We start from the raw sequence: 21,404 nt of genomic DNA, 5'->3' as shown, positions 1-21,404 counted from the left end.
TTTCTTTTTTTTTTTTTTAGAATCATGTGCTTTCAAATTAATGGAAGTTGTTTAATCACATATAATTAACCATAAATCTTGTGAATGGTAATATTATTAATCTATATCAAATTAATGGAAGTTGTTTAATCACATATGATTAACCATAAATCTTGTGAATATTATCAATCTATATTTTATAATTTAAATTATATAAATTATATCTTGTGAATGGTAATATTATTAATCTATATTTTATAATTTAAATTATATAAATTATATCATGTATGGTAATGGTAATATTATTAATCTATATCAAATTAATGAAAGTTGTTTAATCACATATGATTAACCATAAATCTTGTGAATATTATCAATCTATATTTTATAATTTAAATTATATAAATTATATCTTGTGAATGGTAATATTATTAATCTATATCAAATTAATGGAAATTGTTTAATCACATATGATTAACCATAAATCTTGTGAATGGTAATATCATTAATCTATATCAAATTAATGGAAGTTGTTTAATCACATAAATCTTGTAAATGGTAATATTATCAATCTATATTTTATAATTTAAATTATATAAATTATATCTTGTGAATGGTAATATTATTAATCTGTATTTTATAATTTAAATTTTGATTTAATATATTGATAGGCAAATTGTAATTTTAGGTAGAAACTGTTATTTATGCGTACAACGAGCCATTAAGAAGTTTCTCTCTCAAAATTGGATGGATGGGTCGTTCTCCTCGAGGATTCCTCGCTTCTCCTGCTTCTTCTTTCCCCTTATTTTTCCATCCGCATCCAGCAGCCAAGAAAGAGTCTATGTATATATATATGTGCAGAAAGTCCACGTGTCGCGTGATTTGCTGGGGATTCCCGATCGATCTCTCCTGCTTACGATGCACTTTTATTTTGTAGCTACAGTTCACTGCGGATCAATCGATCGCCCCCCCTTCATCAAAGGGAGAAGACTTTAATTAAAACACGCGGTTTAAATTTCAAATACGCACACTTGTAAAGAAGAAAAGAAATATTTCGTGTAATGATTCAGTTTCACCGAAACAACAACCCCACCGTTTTAAGATTAATGCCACGCAATTACGTTGCGTAACCCCTCCCTCGGGGAGTTAAGGTCACGAACTTTGCACAACAACTCCGCCGAGATCGAACAACGAATACTCGATCACTCGTTGAATTCAATTTCAAAACGTTAAGTCTCCTTTATCTTTATTATAAATACACTGATTTTTAATGTATCTACTTAATCCAGATTCACTCGAAAACTTTTCACAGGGGATTTCCCTTCCTACAACGACGACCTCCTCTTCCGTTCATTTCTTCCAGAAGTTCAACACCAAGTTCAACATTTCTCTCACTTCGAACGCGATCACGTGAAGGGGCAAAAGAGAGCGTGAAAGGCAAAAGAAAAAAAAAAAAAAAGAAAAAGAAAAGAAAAAGAAAAAGATCACTATTCCACTCGTTCGATTTCAGAAGATTATTAGATCACGAGGAGTTCGCGATCAGACGAGGAAGAAAGATGTGAGAAAAGGGGGAGGGGGAAGAAGAAGAGAAGAAAAGAAGAGGAAGAGGAGGAACGTATTGGAGGGTCGATTGATCGTCCATCGACGGGTCTCATTCGAGATAAGAGTGGACAGCCGCGATGGTATACATATTCATGCGTCCTTCGACGATGGCGTCCCGACGTCGAGTGTGTGTCGTTCCGAGGGACAGCCACGAACCACGCTACCCCCGGCGCCGCAGTCGTCGTCCACGTCGTCGTTCTCCTGCCGGCATCGACGCCCCGTGTCAATGAACCGACGCCGGCTAAACGAACACCGAACTTGTTGCACTCGTGGCCAAGGAGGCTAAGCCTCGAACTAACCCTTGTCTTCCGTTCGAATCACCTCTTCCGATCGATGGAAATAAACCCAAGTGGATAAAGAATGGTGGATGAAGCGAAATTTGAGGATCGAACGTTATTATCCGAGATAAATGTCGTCCGAATGAAAATGAAATCCAAATATATTGGAAAAATCAACAATCAAGCATTGTGATCAAAATTTAACAGAATTTTATACATGTATATATATATAATTCAGAATTTAAATTGTATATCAAACAAATAGGATAAGGAAGAGAGGAATTTATGATAAACTTGATTTTTATGAAAATGAAATCATGAGAGAAAGAATCTGTATAATAAAAATGTTGTCCAAATGAAAATGAAATCCAAATATATTGGAAAAATCAACAGCATTGTGATCAAAATTTAACAGAATTTTATACATGTATATATATATATAATTCAGAATTTAAATTGTATATCAAACAAATAGGATAAGGAAGAGAGAAATTTATGATCAACTTGGTTTTTATGAAAATGAATATTGCGACAGAGTTTGGAAAATCATGAGAGAAAGAATCTATATAATAAGGGTTTTGCGTGCAGAAGATTGCAATTTCTAAGAAGGAACGTGTATTTAAAAATTTCGCGCAGAAGCGTCATACATTTGCATATGTCAGTTTGATATGCGATAATTTAGACATTTAATAAATGTTGAACAATCTCAACTGGAAATGTTCAAATTATGTAAATTGGATCGGGTTTTTCTTTAAACGAACGAGTGTTCAACCAAATGGAACTTTGATAATTAAATTCCTCTGATAGGGAACATTCGATGCGAAATATTCGATTAAAACAGAAAAGTGTGAATCAAAAATAAGGAAACGTTTAACGTTTTACTGATGTACAATTGAAGTTTTAAGGAACAGAAATTAAAAACGAGTTCTATTTTTCTTCCATGTTCGATATCTTTCTTTAATCAATCCCTCGACAGTTTACATTTCGTGGAGCAAGAAACACCGGACTTACCGGACTAGGATGATTAGCTGCATGAAGCTTAAGAATTGCAAAATGCACGATACGATAATATTAGCGTTGAATATTATTTGATCGATTTTTTTCTTCACGTAAAAATTTGCAACTGAAATATTTATTTTATGAAATTTAAAAAAAAAAAATGTATCATCGTAATTTGTTATATATATGACGGTATACACGATATTTTAAGTCATAATTTATTTTTATATTTGTTTAATGATTTATTGAAGTCGATTCATTATACAGTGGTCATCTTTCTTGTAACGTGTTTCTTGGCGTGGCGAGTAGTAGTCGATACTTTGGTGTGGCTTGCGTGTTCAACCGCGGAAGACGGCTGACCAGATTCGTCCCTCAACCACTTAAGCAATCGAGCGACCGAACGGCTCGTATATCACGTAAGCGTGAATCAGCAGAATTCGAACGAATATCGAATTTCTATTCTCCTTCTTAGATTCGTTAGAAATTTTCTTTATTTTTTTGGAAAGTTTATTTATTACTTACATATAAAATAATTATTAATGATATCAAAAATAATATAAAATAAAGTTAAAATGATTGACGATATTTTAATTTTTGCATTTTCTTTTTTAATCAGATTTATCACCGATTGTTATATAAACGGATCAAACGTTGTGCAATAAGAATCAAATGAAAATAATTTTGCAATGGAATGCTGTTACGGTTGAAATATACGTTAGAGTACAGCAAAGTCCATAGGGGTCAAGCAGGTCAAAGCGTTTCGTGTCACGGAAGTACCGATATCCGAGTTAAGGGGTAAGCCATTAGAAAAAAAGTTTTTTAGTCCACGTAAAAGAAATACGTTTCGATGATTTCACGCGATATCTAAGACTTTTCCGGGGAGGCGAGTGGAAGTAACAATCAAATCTATGCCTCCAAGATATCGACTTTACAATAAAACTGGAAGAGTCATTGGCCAAAAAGCTAGTTCCTAATCACTTCCTTTTTTTTTTTTTTTTTTACGTTTACAGCTTCAAAGTTGTTATAAAATGTATTCACAATAGAGATAAGAAATATGTTGGATAAGAGTACAATAAGAACAATAATTGCTTCAAAGTTTTTTATTTTTATAAAAAAAGAAATAATATTTACTATTCTTTGCATTCAATAATATATATTTCAATTATCTCTATGATAAATTGTATTTTATTATTATTTTATTATTATTGATATTCATATTAAAATATTAAGATATTATAAACAACGATTTATTAACGTAACATATTGAAATGATTATTACTAGTAATATTGCTTTTGAAATTTGCGCTATAACACTTTACGGCCTTATGGTTGAATAACCTCCATTTATCCTACTGTCATCGCGCTGTACTTTTCAGTTCTATGACGTATATACGCTCGTCGTGTTACGTTATCTAACTCGTTCTCTTCCTCTTTTCTTTACTATATAATCCATGAATTCTTAAATTTCATAAACAATAAATCATTGCCAATTCAAGATATACTGATACATAAAGTGATATTCTTTTCTTTTTCATTTCGAAAATAATTATGAAGGTGCTAGATTACTATATATATCATAAATATAATTAATGATAGAGTTATATAGAGTTATACCGTGTATATGTAATTAGTATTATCGCATTATCATTGAATATTAACCACGATTCACGAGAGGTCAGTTTATCAAAAGATTCTTATCGGAAGGTATTCAAAGACCTTGTAAGTCAACGCGACAAGGCATAGAAGGGTACACATGGAATGCATTTGATTCCGAGAATAGCAAGATAAGGTAGTACGTGGCAAAGGCGTATTTTTCACTATTCATCGAGGAAACATCGTGTACATCATAAGAATTATCAGGAACGTTTTAACGGTATTCTCGAGGTTGAAATTTTTTGAACGAATTTCATATTTGGAACGGATTATTTTCGTGTTCTTGGGCCATAAAAAAACAATATTAAATTAAGTGCAAGCACGAAAACGTAATAATTTATTAAGTAATTTTTTAACGTACTGCTCTTTTTTTATTCATTTTTCGATAAGAAATTGAAACGAAATGAAAAAAAAAGAAACAAATAATACTAATAGATACAGCTAATAGATATAATTTTATATTTTTGTTTAAATTAATTATTTTATCTATTTATTGTTTTTTTTAAATATTTTCCCAAAAAATATATAAAAATTATTATAACGTGTTTAGTCTGAAGGACACAACCCTCTTTTACGTGATGCGTGTTTGGGATTTCGTGCTTTGGTCAAAAGTTGCACGACATTACCACAATAAAAAGACGTTGATCTTATCCGAAATAACGATAAAAATAACTGAGTAGTAGGTATTACGCGGATAAATAAGCGAAATAAAAGAGAACATCATATTATTATTATTATATATATATATTTCTTTTTTTAATTCATCAATATATGTCATCATTATTTTTTCAATTGAAATATAAAATATTTCTAAATATTTTACATAACAATAATAATGAAATATTAGTTATATTTTTAAAGAGTTTTCCTTTTTTTTTTTAATAATTTTAGTTTTTTATGAATAGATAATCGCCGTATTTTATGAGATTTTATTTTCGGGCCAATTTTCATTTTCTTTTTTTTAATTACAGGTTCACTATCATTATTATCAGAAAGTTCATCACTATTATCTTCTACTTTGTTATTTTGAAAAAATTCACTAGTATCATTTTTAAAAAGTTCATTATCGCTTTGAGAAAACTTATTTTGAGGGGAATCAATGTCAATATTTTGAGAAAATTCATCGCCATCACTTTGAGAAGAATCATTATCATTATTTACTTCTTTGATGCTGTCATCTATTTTTTCGTCCTTAGAATTTTCTTGATTCGTTTTTCTTTTTCCACGTTTCTTGCGCTTTCGTGTTGTAGTTTTTTCATCATTGAAGATTTCAACTTCTTCTACTTTGTTATTTGATGCATTGTCCTCTTTAGGTTTATATTTAGGTAAAGATATATTAAAGTTTCGTTCAAATACAGCAACGAAAAAATCATTGCACATATCTACGTCGGAAATGGCATAAAGACATTTATCTGAACATTTATATTTCTTCGAACTAAAATTCAACCATTCTTCATTCAATAATTTTTTAACTGGAACAAGTTCGTACGCATTTTGTACATTTTCAAGAATTTCATCTATTACTTCTTCATTTTCTTCGGAATGAGTAGAACAAGTGCTATAAACAACCCTCTTTACATTTGGGAAATTTAATAAAGCATGTCGCAAAAGAAAAACTTGAAATGCTTGTAATTGTTTAAGACGTTGTGGATCTCTTTTTTCTTTACCATACACAATTTGTCTATCCAACATACCTAAAAAAATTTAATTAAAAATTTTATGATAAATTTTCATTTTTTATATTTGTTATATAATTGTGCTATTATATATATTTTATGTACCTGAACCTGAGCACGATGGATCAACTAAAATATATTCCACTTTAGAGTATTCATTTGTCTCTAAAGTTAATGAATCTTTATTAATAGTTTCAACACAAGAAGCGTTTGTTAGTTTAATTTGTTCACATAATGTTTTATATCTGTGTTCATCTTTTTCCACTGCATAGATTTTTCTATAAATATAATTATTATTATCAAATTTAAAATTAAATTAATTTACAAATAAAAATCAACATAGACTTACCCTGTGTTTGTCAATAAGGCAGCTAAATGAGATGTTTTCATTCCAGGAGCTGCACACATATCAAGTACTATAGATCCTGGTTCTGGATTTAGTAAATATGAAGGAAGACAGCTAGCCTAAAAGAATATAAAAAAAAAAAACAGAAGACCAAAATTGATAAAATTATTATTAATTACTTTTTTTTTTTTTTTGATAAAAATTACCTTATCTTGTAAAATAATTTCTCCATTTTGATAGCCAGGATGATCAAAGAAAATTGTATCAGGTGGAAAAACAAGTATTTCCGATATATGAAAATCTTGAATAAAATTCGGTTTTTTTAAATTTTTTACAACATTTAAATGCTGAATATAATTCGAACATTTTGGCATTAAAGACCATCCTTCTTCTTGAAAATAAGATATTCCTTTTTTTAGTGTCACTAACAATGTGTTGATACGAACGTACCTTGCATTTTTTACTGAAAAAAATGAGATTTTTTTTTTAACAATTATATAAAGGTATTTAACTTTATAATGGATATAAAAGAAAACTCGTGCTTTATGACTAAATTATTTATTGTTAAATACATATTGAATTGAACTATATTCAATACTGGCATAATTATATTTGTACAATAATAATAAAAAAATATAAGAATATAAATTACATTTACTATATGTAATTATTACAAATATCAAATATTAATATGTTATTAATATATTATATATGAAATAAAAGGTATCCTATACAATTTTAATCTACAATTACAAATAACTCGTAAATTACTTGTACAGAAAAAAAAAATTCAAAAAAAAATAGAATGATTTCAAAAAAGATATAAATATGATATTTATTAATTTTTTTATAGATAGATATATAAAAATTATATGAAAATCACATAATTTTTTAAATGAAATTATTAAATTTATTAATCAATCCTTGTTATTTTTTTCAATATAAAAATGATTTTATTTAAAAGATATATGCGATTAATATATGATTTTCTTATATGTTCATCTATAAAAAAATTAATTATATTATGTTTTTCTTCTGAAATCATTCAATTATTTTCTGAATTATTTTTTATACAATAACAAGTAATTTATGAATAATTTATAAATATGGATTAAGATTGTATGCCTTTTTTGTGTAAGATAAATACAATCATTATTTTTTATACATTTAAAATTTCATTTAATATCTAATCAATTTTTTCATTTAAATTATCTTTAGATGATTCTGCAATTGATTTAACCTCGGAACCATTATCAGGTTCATGAAGTGCCTGATAAATATAACAAGCTATTATTAAATTTACTGTAAGCACTGCAGCAAACACAGAAATGCAATTTGTTATAAATCTATCTACATGAAATTCAGCTTTCATAACATGTTGTACACCAAAAAATGCAACAAATGGAAGAGTAAACATGGCAATACTATATAAGAATAATTTTCCCAAAACATCTATGAAACTCATAGCTGGTATTTGATCTTTATTTTGATCAAAAGAATTTTCTTTTTGATTTATTTTTTGTTGATTTTTATGCATATAAGAGAAAAATTTTTTTATTCTGGGATGTCGGCTACTAAGTATTCGGTTGTTACGGATGATTAAAACCATTAATCCAGATGCAAAATTCCTTTAGAAGAAAAGTGATTTAATATATCTTAAATTTAAGATCAGATGTGGCTATTAATTTCCTTGTACATGAATGGCCCATTTCTGTAAACATAATATGCATTCATTGATAAGTAATATAATATATTTTACCTGTTTCAGGAGATGTTGGAAATGCATCAACACCAATATTGTTTAATTCTTCCCGTAATTTTTGTTCATAAGCAAGAATAGTTTTAATAGGTTTACAGTCAGTTTTCAAGGCATTTTTGCCCCAAAGTAATTCTGTTATCAAGATTTTTGCTAACCATGCATCGAAACGAGGCTCATTCATTAATAAATTAGTTTTATTTATTAGATTATCTATTTGTCCTTCTTTTTGCAATGTTTTGACACACAAGGAATATATTGCGGATTTATTCTAAATTGTTGAAAAAAAATTAAGAAAAATTATTTAATAACGATATAAATAAATCTTGATATGCATTTTTTCGAAAATCATCTGATCATGATACGATTACAAAGAATAATCATTTAAAAAATTTTTAATATACATATATGTATATGATATAAATTTATTTTGGTTTAATTTTCTGTTTTTTATTAATAAAGATAAACTTACAGGATGTCTTTGATTATAAATCAATGATTTGAGACTGCCACCTTTTTCACGAACTTCCTGAATGACTTTAGCAGCAGACTTATACAGTCTTGGAACTTTGATGGAATGTACAAATTCTTTAGGCATGTTATCGCATTAAAATCGTAGCGTACTATGTAATATCAAACGTAATATCAATCGCTTACTATTCAATTAATTATTGGCTTCTTTATAGAAACGTTCTTTGTATATATAAAATAAAACGTGTCCGCCATGCTATTAGAAAATGCGCACAAATCAGTGGATATGTTGTACACATAAAAAGAGAAAATTATTTTTATCAAAAAATATAGTTTAAAAGAAAATTTAACTGAATAAATAATTAATCTTATGAATATATATTTTTTTAAACTATTTGTAACAATTTTATCACAAATAAATTCAATATTAATATCTCGTATGGCGCTTTATTCAAAATCAATTTAATAATTTTAATAAAATTTATAAAAAAATATATACAATTTTTCAATGAAAATAAGTTCGAAATATCTAATATTATAAAAAAATTTTCTACAAAATAAATAAAAGGTTATGAAGAAATTAATGACAATTAAAAATAAGCCTTCATTTATTGAATGTCACGTGTTCGTTCTCTTCTAATCAGTTCATATGTGAATCTATTTTAATGTAATGTATTGCGATCTATTCATTAATTCGTTAGATACTTATAATCTCGAAATGTTATTTGTTGTTTTATATACCATCAAATTTATATTCAACTAAAAATATGATATTAGAAAGATTGTAATTACCAACGGTAAGATAATCATTTATTAGACTAAATGAAACTTTATTCTAGGTTAGATTCCGGCGAATAATCAAAATTATATTTTTATTTTTATATTAAAAAACTTTATTTTTCTTAAATACAAATATTTGAATAACAAATATTTAACATTTATTGTTTCATTAATATATATAACAATGTGTGTTGTTATTTCATAAATGAAATATGAAGTAAAAAGATCTGTTGCAATTCTTTTTGTATGGAACATCTATATAAAATAGGAATAATTTATAAATACCACAATTGATAAGTAACACTTTAAATAGCTCATTCAATACGAAAACAAATCATTTTATGTGTATAATTATTTAAATATTGAAATATATCAATTAGAAAAATCAATTAGTTTTATTGCTTTGAATATTTTATAAAATATATAAATTTTGTATATTAATAAATTTAATATAAAACACTTATTATATGATAATAAATTGTTTTAGAACATTTGGACTAAAGGAGACTTGAAACTTATATCTCATTTATATTGCAAAGGATATTTCAATGACTAAAGATAAAAAGGTTTTATTACCTTATATATTATATTAATATATTTTATAGTGCTTATATATAATAGAGTTCATATAGATCATATAGTTAATCATGCAAAGATAGATATGCATAAAATATAGATATATATATATATATGTGTGTGTATGTGTATTTTATGCATAATTTTAGAATTTAAGATATGAACTCTTCTATTATTAGAAGCTTATAAATTTTAATATCAAAATATGTAGTATTTTGATGTGTTTTGATGTATTGTATTGTATTGTATTATTTTTATATATTAAATTTGTTTAAAAAATTTTTTGTGCAACATAAATTATTATTTTATTTTATTTTATATTTAATTTTAATAGCTAAATAAAACATAATGATGTTTAATGTATATGTTAATAATATATGTTTCTATATGTATATATGTATATATATATATATATATATATGTTCATTTGTTCGTTAAATTTCTTTATTTAATTTAATTTTATATAATTATATATAAAATGTATATTTATAATCTTGTGTTAAATAGAAATTTTTCTTAGAAGATATTTATAATTATTGCTTTTTTTATGATTTCAGTTGATCCTGCATGCTGTGCACTACATCATCGTCCTGCCTAAAATATTGCACTGTACTTTTTCTTATTTTGCCAAATACTATATATATATATATATATATATATAAAATATATATAAAATAAGTTAAATAAAGAATTATGGCTGCCTACATCAATCGTACAATTTCCATGATTGGAGGAGACAGCCACTTAAGATCAACAGATATACGAATTGATAATTCTCCTCTTCAGATTTTTGTTAAAGCCAAGAAAAAGATCAATGACATATTTATGGAAATAGAAGATTATGTGCAAGACACTATAGAATTTATGAAATGTAAGTAATTAACTTTAAATTTATAATATAAAAATTAAGTTATATATAATATTAAACTTTTTTATTAAAATTATTTTTATTTATTAGCATTGCAAACTGAACGTAATATTGTTACTGTAGAAGAAGCACAAAGAATTGAAAGCTATGTTGCTAAGGTTCATGCAATTAGAGATGTACTTAAGAGGGATCACATGAAAGTTGCATTTTTTGGAAGGTATATGATTATATTAAACAATATGAAAGATAGTTAAAATATGTACTTTAAATATATTAATATATTTTTATAAATATTACAGAACTAGTAATGGAAAAAGTACAGTTATTAATGCAATGTTACGTGATAAAATCTTACCAAGTGGCATAGGACATACTACAAATTGTTTCTTACAAGTTGAAGGTTCAGATAATGCTGAATCTTATTTAATCACAGAAGGATCTACTGAAAAACAACCTGTTCAATCAGTTGGTCAATTAGGCCATGCTCTCTGTAAAGAAAAGTTATGTGAAAGTCATTTAGTAAGAATATTTTGGCCAAAAGAAAAATGTTTATTATTAAGAGATGATGTAGTATTTGTTGATAGCCCTGGAGTAGATGTAACACCAAATCTGGATGAATGGATTGATAAACATTGTTTGGATGCAGATGTTTTTGTCTTAGTGGCTAATGCAGAATCTACTTTAATGGTGACTGTAAGTAATTGAAATAATCATTCTTATGATATTTTATATTTTTAAATTGAATGTATTTATAATGATATTTATAATTATAGGAAAAAAACTTCTTCCATAAAGTGTCTACAAAATTATCTAAACCAAATATTTTCATCTTAAATAATAGATGGGATGCATCTGCTTCAGAACCAGAATTTTTTGAACAGGTACATGTTTTTGATTGTTATATAGATAATATTATATAAATATAATTTTAATAATAAGATAAAATATAAATAATCAAAAAGATATATTTAAATATTTGTTATCAAAATAAATTCGTATAATTATATTAATATATATAATATAATTTAATAATTAATAGAGAAATTCTGAATTTTTTTTATTAAAGCTGGTACTACATATTAAAATTATTGTCTCTAATTGTCTGTGATTATGTAATTTATTTAATATTAGTATATTTAAAAATATATATATATATATATATATATGATGTATGTATATATGAAGCAGAAATTTATTAATAATAAATAGCATTATGCAGTGGCAGCTTTATTTCAATAATTTACATAATATCCGCTTTATCTCTTAGCTGGTCAAAGAGCAAAAAGAAGTAAGTTATTCTATTTTTTAAATCTTATTATCTATAAAATTTATATTTGTTTAATGCAAGATTATTTCAATGTATAAATAAAATTAATGATGCACTATGTAATGTAAATGATATGCATTAATTTTATAGCATGAAAAATATTTATTAAAATTAAATTAATTGATTTTTTTAATATAATTTTTTCTTTAATGATGCAAATTCTATGCTTATAATATTTTTAATAGAAATTTCAATACACGCTTCTTGCTTTTTACAATTATAATATTTTACAATTTATTATGTAACTTGTGTTTATTTACAATTTACTTTTGTGTAGGTAAGGGCACAACATCAAGAACGGGCCGTCGATTTCTTGTCGAAAGAATTAAAAGTTTATACTCCTAAAGATGCCGAAGAAAGAGTTTTTTTTATATCGGCAAAAGAAACTCTTCAAGCTCGTATGCAAGAACAACGTGGCCAACCTGCTCATAGTAAGATTCAATTCTTTATTTATAAATAATTGTAATTTGAACTGTTTATTTTTAATATACAATACAAATCATTTTGTAGATGGTGCACTAGCAGAAGGATTTCAAAATCGTTATTTTGAATTTCAAGATTTCGAACGAAAATTTGAAGAATGTATTTCAAAGTCTGCTGTAAAAACGAAATTTGAACAGCATTCTCAACGTGGAAAACATATCGCTACGTAAATAGTTTAATATTTATTTAATGATGTTTAAATATTGCTTTTTAATATATAAAATAAAATAAAATATATAAAATAATTCTTTTTAGAGATTTATTATATTTGTGTATTTTAGAGAAATACGACAAACTCTCGATGAAATATTAGAAAGAGCACAAAAAATGAAAAATGAACAATTACATATTAAAAAAAATGTTCATGATAAATTAAATTATACGGAACAACAGTTAATGTTACTGACTCAAGAAATGAAGGACAAAATTCATCATATAGTAGAAGATGTCGAGCAAAGAGTATCTAAAGCTCTTAGTGAAGAAATTCGTAGATTAGCAGTACTTGTTGATGAATTCAGTGTTCCATTTCATACTGATCCAGTAGTCTTAAATGTATATAAACGAGAACTTCATACACATGTAGAAAATGGTTTAGGTACTATTATTTTTAAATTTATTTATTCATTATATTTTTATTCAATGAAAAATTTAATTTTATAAATCTATAGGTTCCAATTTAAGAGCAAGACTCAGCACTGCATTGGCATTGAATATTGAAACTTCTCAAAGAGAAATGACAGAACGAATGGCAAGTTTATTGCCAGATAATAAAAGACAAATGTCATTAAACATTTTACCAAGACGAGAGCCATTTGAAATTTTGTACAGATTAAATTGTGACAATTTATGCGCAGATTTCCACGAAGATTTAGAGTTTCGATTCTCTTGGGGAATTACAGCCATAATTAATAGATTTGCGGGAAGACAAGGAAAAAAGTTACCAATTGCTAATTATTCACAAGAAGTAAGATTATTTATATAATAATACAAAATATTTTTATAATAATAAAATAATTATTCAATTAATATATTTTATTTCAAGATGCCACCTGCAATTATGTCTCCTGCAGAAAGTATTGATTCTATAAAATTTATGACAAATACTTCAAACTATCATCAATCAAGATCAGATGATTGGTCATTAGCTACTAAAATTGCAATAGCATCTATAACATCTCAGGGTACTATGGGAGGACTTATAGTCGCTGGATTTGTAAGTATATTACGCAAGTTTAAATAATTATATTATGAAACAGAATAATTTTATTTTTCTCAAATTATTTTTTTTAAGATGTTGAAAACAATTGGTTGGAGACTTGTTGCTGTAACCGGTGCTATATATGGTGCTTTATATCTTTACGAACGATTAACATGGACTAATAAAGCAAAAGAACGTGAATTTAAACGTCAATATGTATCACATGCTACAAAAAAATTGAAACTAATAGTAGATCTCACGTCTGCAAATTGCAGTCATCAAGTACAACAGTGAGTTTTAATTTTATTTTAAGTTACATACATATGACTTTTTTTCTTTCTTTGTTTTTAAAAAGTCAATTTTATATAATGTATTTTAATTTTATATAATTTTACATAATATTATTTATATATATATATATATATATATATGTAATTTCAGAGAATTGTCAAGCACTTTTGCACGTTTGTGTCATTTAGTAGACGAAGCAACATCTGAAATGGATACTGAATTAAAAAATATTGCAAGTACAATACGAATATTGGAAGAAGCAACTAGTAGTGCTAAAGTTTTACGAAATAAGGCTAATTATTTAACAAATGAACTCGATTTGTTCGACGCAGCATATTTGAAATCTTTAAATTAAACATTGAATTACATTTTTAAAAATAATACAAATAATTAAATATCGATATTAAGAACATCATTGTTTCAGAAAATATACTTACGTATGCTGTGATTATTAATACGATTTATGGTGTTGTCAATATTTTAAGAAACATGCATACTTGGATGTGTTTTTTGAAACAATTTCTATGCAGAGCTGGAAAAGAGACATTTGCAGATCTGATTGGTTATTTCTGAGTAGATTTATTATAACTGTAAAAGTAGGAATACTGATAGTGTTACACTTTTAAATAAGATTATGTAACATTATGTGATGGTGACCATTCATTAGCCTTTTTTTCAGTTCTGCTTAGTATTTATGTATACAAAAGGAATGTTTTTACAAAAAAAACTCTAGTCTTAAATACAGGCAATCTTTTCATTTTTTCTAAATTTATCATCTTAAATTTTTATCGAATTTTTTATAATTTAAAATAGAAAAAAATGATTTCATTCTAACAAGACGAGCACAAAAATATATTCTTAACATTCAATAGATCTTTGATGAATTTCTGAATTTTTTTTTCTGAATGATTTATTGTCAAATTAATCATGTTAAAAAAAATTATTTTTTACGAACAAAAAGCCAGTATTTTAAAAACATCATTAAAATATAAATGATTTATATTCAAATCTATTACAGAAATAATTGAATCTTATTTATATAGAAATGAAATAATGGAATTATTAGATTTATTAGATTATATTTATAAAGAGCTTATGTTATATATAAATAAAAGATTGTTGAATAAGGATTATATTTGTATTTCTCGATTTTTTCACGCATTATATTAATATGATTTTAAGGTAAGATTTTGTAAGAGTAAGATCATTGAGAGAAAACGAAACGCATGATCGACATAAATATAACCTCGTAAAACATATATGAACTTCTAAAATGATTCGAATATATAATTATATCAAACTAAAATATAGTAATAATATATTGCGATTGTTTAGCGTTGTAAGTTTTATTCAATGTGACATTTAAATTATTATATATCTTATTCTCATTCGTTATTTTTATTTTATTTAGAAGGTATCTTCTAACCTAAAAAGTCCTGCACAAATTGACTTAATTGGACCGCCCGATCCAGTTTCAAATTTAAGACCTATTATTTTTGCAAAATCTGAAAATGAAAGTAAATTAGAAAAGAAATTTAGAGAAGCCAGGGAAGATACGCAAATTTGGAATCAAAATTTTTGGCGGGAACACAATAACAATTTCATTGAAGTATAACATTATTTTATATAATTAATATGAAATGTTAATTGAAAATATTTCAAATTTTATTTATTAATCATGTCATAGGAACGCAGACAATTTCAAGAAACTCTTAAAGCTCAAGGAAAAACATCGATTACGGCAGATGATATGTCAATATTTTATAAAGAATTTTTAGATAAAAATTGGCGTATGCATTTAAATTATAACATTGCTTGGTATAAGAGAAATATCAAATTATTGTTCCTTGAGATTAGAGTAAGAATATCTAAATTAAAATTTAGATAATTAACAATGTTGATTCAACATCGTATATTGTACATATTTACAATGTAAATCCATATTTATCCTTTATATGTAAGTTGTCAAAAATAGAATATATATATTATGAAATACATAAATACTATCAAGTATTTATTTATATATAATTATATTGAATATTTTAAAAACTTTCAACATAATTACAACTAAATTTAATTGTGTGTATACTACATTAACTATTTATTTTTAAATAATTTTCATATTATTGTGACACATTTGATTTCTTAAACATCCTATTTCATGTTGTTTTCTTTCAATAATCAATTGCATATATCTGTGCTGTTTTCTTTCACAAATAAGCTTTTTTTGATATTCTTTTACATTTTGATGTAACTTTTGATATGCACATTTTGCAATAGCAATTGCTTTCTGTTTTTCATTTTTCAAATAATTTATTTCTGCTGTAAGTTTTTTACATTGTTCACATTGTGATAAAATGCTTAATTTACTATCATTCTGATCTAATGTTATTTGCAAAGATTCATTCTTTTGTTTTTCTTTATGTAATTCATCTTTAAGTTCATTAAATTCAGAAGCAACTTGTTGAACTATCTCTTCACTATCATGCAATAACTAAATGCAATAAATATTTTTTTAATATAATATTAGTATTTTAACTATTTTAACTAAACTATATAATTAAATTTATTAAATTAATCTTTGTCATAAATATATTACCTTTTTCTGTTTTGATATTGTTTTATTTTGATCATCTATCATTTTTTCTTTTATTCTCAATTCAGACAAATGATTTTCTTTGCTAGTTTCTAATTCCTGTTTTAAACAATCACAAGTTTGTCTTTCTTCACATAAACAATGTTGCAAATGTTTTATTTTGTCTTCCATTTCTTTAAAAGTAGAATTATTTGAGTGCAATACTGTTTTTATCTCTGATAACTCAATATCCTATTAATATAAATTAAATCAGTATAAAATCATAATTTAATTTTTTATATTTGATTTTTTCTTTATATTTTACTTTTTGAGATAATTTTTTATCTTTCTCATGTATGTTATTTTGTTGTTCATTACATATACCAGTTACTTTACATATTCTTCTTTTCTGTATATTTATTATATTTGTGAGTTCTAAAATCATATTTATGAATTCTGCTCTCTCTTTATTTAAAGCATTTTCCTTTTCTTTAACCGCATATTTCATCTTGTTCACTTCTTTTTCAACCTCCTCACACCTTGTATGATTGAAGCATGCATTTAGTATCTAAAGTGATTCTTAGATTATATTTTAAAGAAATAAGAATTTATATTTAAAATTATATTAAATATTGTAAAATTACTTTTTAGATTCATCTTCTGAGAAAGATTTCAATTTGTTCATTAAAATATCCCGTTCTTGCAATAAATCATTATTTTTATGTGTAATTTCAACAATCTGTTGCTGTAAAAAAATAATTATTTTATAATTAATAAATAACTTTATTTCATATATATAAATATATATTATATATTTTCTAATATTTTATATATTGTTATTTTAAAAGACAAATTAATTAAATATTAAAGCTATAGTTTAAAAAATAATTTTTTTTTAAAAGTATAAAATATAGAAGAGGGTAAAGAATGAGAAAAAGATAAAAATAAAATAAAAAAAAACAAAAGGATAAAATTGACAATCAACGCCATCTTTTTGTCATTTTTTAAATATTTTTAAAAATATATTATTTGACACTTTATCTTATCTTGTTTTTGAAGAAACGATGTTAATTATCTTATTTTTCATTTTTATCCTTCTTTTATTATTATATATATTTTTTTGTCTTTTTTTTAAGTGTTTTATTTGCAGCACTCTAAAAATGATATTGATTTTAATATTTTTACAATTTCTGTTCTTTCATTATTTATTCTCTTTATTTATATTTATTTTTGACAAAAGATATAAGATATCAAAATATATTTTGATCATTTCTCTTTCAAAACTATATTTTCATCTTTAATGTAAAAAATATAAATATTTTATTGTATAATATATCTCAACGACGATGATTTCGTAAAATATATATACTAATATATGATTCGAGGCATAGTGGTAAAATTTTAATTAAAATATTGTCAATACAATGAAAAAATTAAAAAAAAAAATAGAAAGAAATTTTAAAGCATTATATTGAAAAATAATGTTATCAAAAATTTATTTTTTTTTTTATCAAATTTTTTTTTTTGCTATCAAAAAATTTTGATATTTGAAAAATCTGAATAAAAAGTATGTGAATTTTTATTTATATATAAAAATAAAAATTTAAAAAAAAAATACATAATAATTATATATATATATATTTATAATCAAAATATATTAAGAACAAATTTTTTAATTTTTAATACATGTGTCTCATATTTTATATTTATATTTTAATATAAATATATTTATATCTATATTTTAAATATATAAGTACGATCTATAGTACATACTTGTAATTTTGTGATTTCATTTAATAATTCAGTTTTATCTTCTTTATCTGTATCTATTTGAATTTTTGATTGCTTCACTAAATCCATTGCAATTTTTCGTTGTTCTTCAGCTGTTTGTAATGCATCTTTTAAGCAAGCTGCTCTTTGTTCACTATCCTCTTTTAAACAATTTATATTGCAAGTTAGAGATTTTAATTTTTTTTCAAGTTCTTCAGTCTGTTTTTTTTCACTTAAGAGATCCTACAAATTACGTTTATATAAATTTAAATACAAACAAAAAATAATTATTATAAATAAAACCTTTTGAATTTTCTCAAAAATTTTTTTGTCTTTTGCACAAACATCTACAATATTATTAATTTCTCCTAACTCTTTTATAAAATTCTCATTTATTTCCTCCTGTTCTATTATTTCAGTTTGTATATCTGTGTTTAAAGTTATAAAATTATTATCTTTTGTAGGAATAGTTTGTTCGCCTTTTTCTTCAAATGTATCAATTATTTCATCTTGTACTTTATAAAACTGTGGAGTTATTTGATCAGATTTGTTTTCTTTCTCTAATTCAATTAACTCATTAACTTTCTCTAGCTCAATCAACTTAGGTTTCTGTAACTCAATCAACTTAGGTTTCTCTAATTCAATCAAGTTAGGTTTTTCTAATTCTTTCAATTCTTTAGTATTTTTTATTTTATCATTTTTAACTTCATCTTTAAAATCTAATAAATAATTTCATATTAATTAATATTAATAATATTCTATAAGTTTTTTTTTAGATCAATGACATTAATATACCTTCAATTGATGAAATATTTTTATAAAAATGTAACTTTCTGCGTGTTTTACATTTTTCTGGAGTGCATACTATCCTTTTTTTACCAGTGTCATATGTACATTCATCAGCACAATTGCGCATGTTTAATTTCTCTTTCAAATATAAAATTTTTTGAGCACAATAACAACATTTGCCAAAATAATTGGGTATAGCACACTACACATATATACAGTTTTTTTAATAATTATTATATTTCTTATAATTATTATTTTTATAACAATTATTATTTACTTTTTTACATGTTGTATAAGGATACACATTATATTCTTCTTCCATTTTTTGTAGTTCAGAAATAATGATGAGCTGTCTATTGAGGGTATCAAGTCGCGTTGAAATATTGTGCATCCCAAATTTTAATTAATATTTTAGAATTAATTGTCATAATAATTTATTTCTTTTATGTAGATTCTAAATTACTGACATTTAAATAAATGATATAGTATATGATAGATATGAAATTGTTGAGCATCCATTTTGCATAGATTGTCTTCTTTTTTATTTATGTAATCTCTCAATTTATTATTGATGTACATTTACAAAATTTATTTTGAGCTGATATTACAACACTCTTTCGAGTAACAACGAATTAGACAAAAGTAACGCACACAATGCAAAATAATGGTAGTAGACAATCATCTACTAACAAAAAAAGTAGATATTCTTAAGTACTATTATTTGTGCAATGTATTGTCGTTACTTAAACTTATTTAAGCAAAAAAGATCGCATTATATATCGTGGAATATCTTGTTTCTCTGGGGATTTGGATTATGGATAGCTCTGTGTACAAGTAATATGTATAATTCAATTATAATAGAACAAGGTAAATGTTTGTTAAAGTAAATTTATTATTGATAAATAAAATAATGATTTTAATTTAACGTTAATTTATTTATAAAATTCAGATCTTGGAATTACGTATAATACTTCAATAAAAGCAAAGAATATAGAAGATATCGTAAATATTACAAAAACAAATTATAATTTTTGTAACATGATATTAATATTAAAAATTATGCTTCAATATATTTATATCTTTGTATCTATATCTTTTATATTATTTTTCATATATTCACATGGTTATTTAAAAAAAGTGATAAATAAATGGAAAAATATGTAAGTAAAATTTTCTTAATATAAAATATGAATAATAATGAATAACAATATAATAAAATATTATTAATTACATTTTTAACTTAAATTGATTTTTACAGGATGTGCAGCAGTTCAATTATTCCTTATTTTGAAACTTTCTTAAAAAATCGTAAAAAAAATGTTTTTAATAAAAATGATTCTGCTATGTTAGAATTTAGAAGAAAATTTATGACAAATTCTGAAATCAATCATAATACATTCTATTTTCAAACAAATTTAAGTTATGATGGTGAAGAAGATAAATTAAACTTGGAAAAAAATAAAAATATATTGGATAAAGATATAAATATTGTTCAAAATGAAATTATTTTTAATACTTATACATTATTGCTTTTCAACAATTGTGAACTTAATCAATACTTCAATAATCAACAATTAAAAAGTTATTTATCAATGAAGCATTTCATATGTCAAGATTCACAGTTTATAAAAAATAATTTGAAAAATTCAAATAATTATAAAAGAAATGATAATTCTTTATCAAAAAAAGTTATACAAAGAGGCATTGTTAGCTCTTCGCCAGAATTTCAAAATTTTTTAGCAAATTTAAAGAAATCTCAATTTTTTTATCCATGCCTATTAGAAGTATCTACAAGTTACATGATCCATATAAAATCAATACATAAATAATTATTTTACGTGCCTCATTTTAAATAAAATATTTTTATTTGTATTTGAACGTTTTTATTTTTAAACTTTTAAAATTTTAATATATTATAAAAATACACTCTTTATTGTAATTTAATTTTATATTTTTTTTAGCACAGTATAACACTTATATATTTCCA

At 24.4% G+C, this 21,404-nt stretch overlaps 5 protein-coding genes across 7 annotated transcripts; 3 read left to right on the top strand and 2 right to left on the bottom strand.

The window, feature by feature from the left end:
- Positions 1–5,351: 5,351 nt before the first annotated feature.
- Positions 5,352–9,163, bottom strand: LOC122718223 (28S rRNA (cytosine-C(5))-methyltransferase-like). 2 transcript variants are annotated; one of them, XM_043943083.1, is made up of 7 exons: positions 8,947–9,163; positions 8,762–8,856; positions 8,293–8,560; positions 6,740–6,996; positions 6,537–6,652; positions 6,293–6,465; positions 5,352–6,205 (listed from the first exon to the last, which is right to left on the bottom strand). In XM_043943083.1, exons 3-7 carry the CDS (start codon positions 8,471–8,473, stop codon positions 5,367–5,369), a joined length of 1,566 nt encoding a protein of 521 aa, XP_043799018.1. In that variant the 5' UTR covers positions 8,474–8,560; positions 8,762–8,856; positions 8,947–9,163; the 3' UTR covers positions 5,352–5,366. The 2 variants fall into 2 exon arrangements, with proteins under 2 accessions (XP_043799018.1, XP_043799017.1); XM_043943082.1 differs by having other exon boundaries at positions 8,762–9,162.
- Positions 9,164–9,409: 246 nt separating this feature from the next.
- LOC122718289 (transmembrane GTPase Marf) lies at positions 9,410–15,287 on the top strand. 2 transcript variants are annotated; one of them, XM_043943188.1, is made up of 13 exons: positions 9,484–9,557; positions 10,028–10,106; positions 10,674–10,987; positions 11,075–11,201; positions 11,284–11,677; positions 11,758–11,865; positions 12,589–12,742; positions 12,822–12,960; positions 13,076–13,389; positions 13,463–13,758; positions 13,837–14,007; positions 14,086–14,282; positions 14,434–15,287. In XM_043943188.1, exons 3-13 carry the CDS (start codon positions 10,810–10,812, stop codon positions 14,636–14,638), a joined length of 2,283 nt encoding a protein of 760 aa, XP_043799123.1. In that variant the 5' UTR covers positions 9,484–9,557; positions 10,028–10,106; positions 10,674–10,809; the 3' UTR covers positions 14,639–15,287. The 2 variants fall into 2 exon arrangements, with proteins under 2 accessions (XP_043799122.1, XP_043799123.1); XM_043943187.1 differs by lacking the exon at positions 10,028–10,106 and having other exon boundaries at positions 9,410–9,557.
- Positions 15,288–15,338: 51 nt separating this feature from the next.
- Positions 15,339–16,284, top strand: LOC122718103 (COA8 family protein CG14806, mitochondrial). Its single transcript, XM_043942800.1, has 3 exons — positions 15,339–15,622; positions 15,695–15,892; positions 15,971–16,284. Exons 1-3 carry the CDS (start codon positions 15,557–15,559, stop codon positions 16,169–16,171), a joined length of 465 nt encoding a protein of 154 aa, XP_043798735.1. The 5' UTR covers positions 15,339–15,556; the 3' UTR covers positions 16,172–16,284.
- Positions 16,285–16,363: 79 nt separating this feature from the next.
- On the bottom strand, positions 16,364–19,064 carry LOC122718290 (putative leucine-rich repeat-containing protein DDB_G0290503). The gene is made up of 6 exons (XM_043943190.1): positions 18,932–19,064; positions 18,632–18,871; positions 17,503–17,603; positions 17,184–17,397; positions 16,883–17,110; positions 16,364–16,777 (listed from the first exon to the last, which is right to left on the bottom strand). Exons 2-6 carry the CDS (start codon positions 18,716–18,718, stop codon positions 16,391–16,393), a joined length of 1,017 nt encoding a protein of 338 aa, XP_043799125.1. The 5' UTR covers positions 18,719–18,871; positions 18,932–19,064; the 3' UTR covers positions 16,364–16,390.
- Positions 19,065–19,221: 157 nt separating this feature from the next.
- Positions 19,222–21,246, top strand: LOC122718270. Its single transcript, XM_043943163.1, has 3 exons — positions 19,222–20,284; positions 20,367–20,577; positions 20,676–21,246. The coding sequence occupies exons 1-3, from the start codon at positions 20,146–20,148 to the stop codon at positions 21,244–21,246; spliced, it is 921 nt and encodes a 306-aa protein (XP_043799098.1). The 5' UTR covers positions 19,222–20,145.
- Positions 21,247–21,404: the final 158 nt, after the last annotated feature.

Source organism: Apis laboriosa, unplaced genomic scaffold (genome assembly GCF_014066325.1).
Source record: "Apis laboriosa isolate Shangri-la unplaced genomic scaffold, ASM1406632v1 scaffold5_cov152, whole genome shotgun sequence".
In the NCBI taxonomy this organism is placed as follows: domain Eukaryota; kingdom Metazoa; phylum Arthropoda; class Insecta; order Hymenoptera; family Apidae; genus Apis; species Apis laboriosa.
Note: the sequence above shows the minus strand (reverse complement) of the source record. Positions and strands in the feature narration are given on the sequence as shown.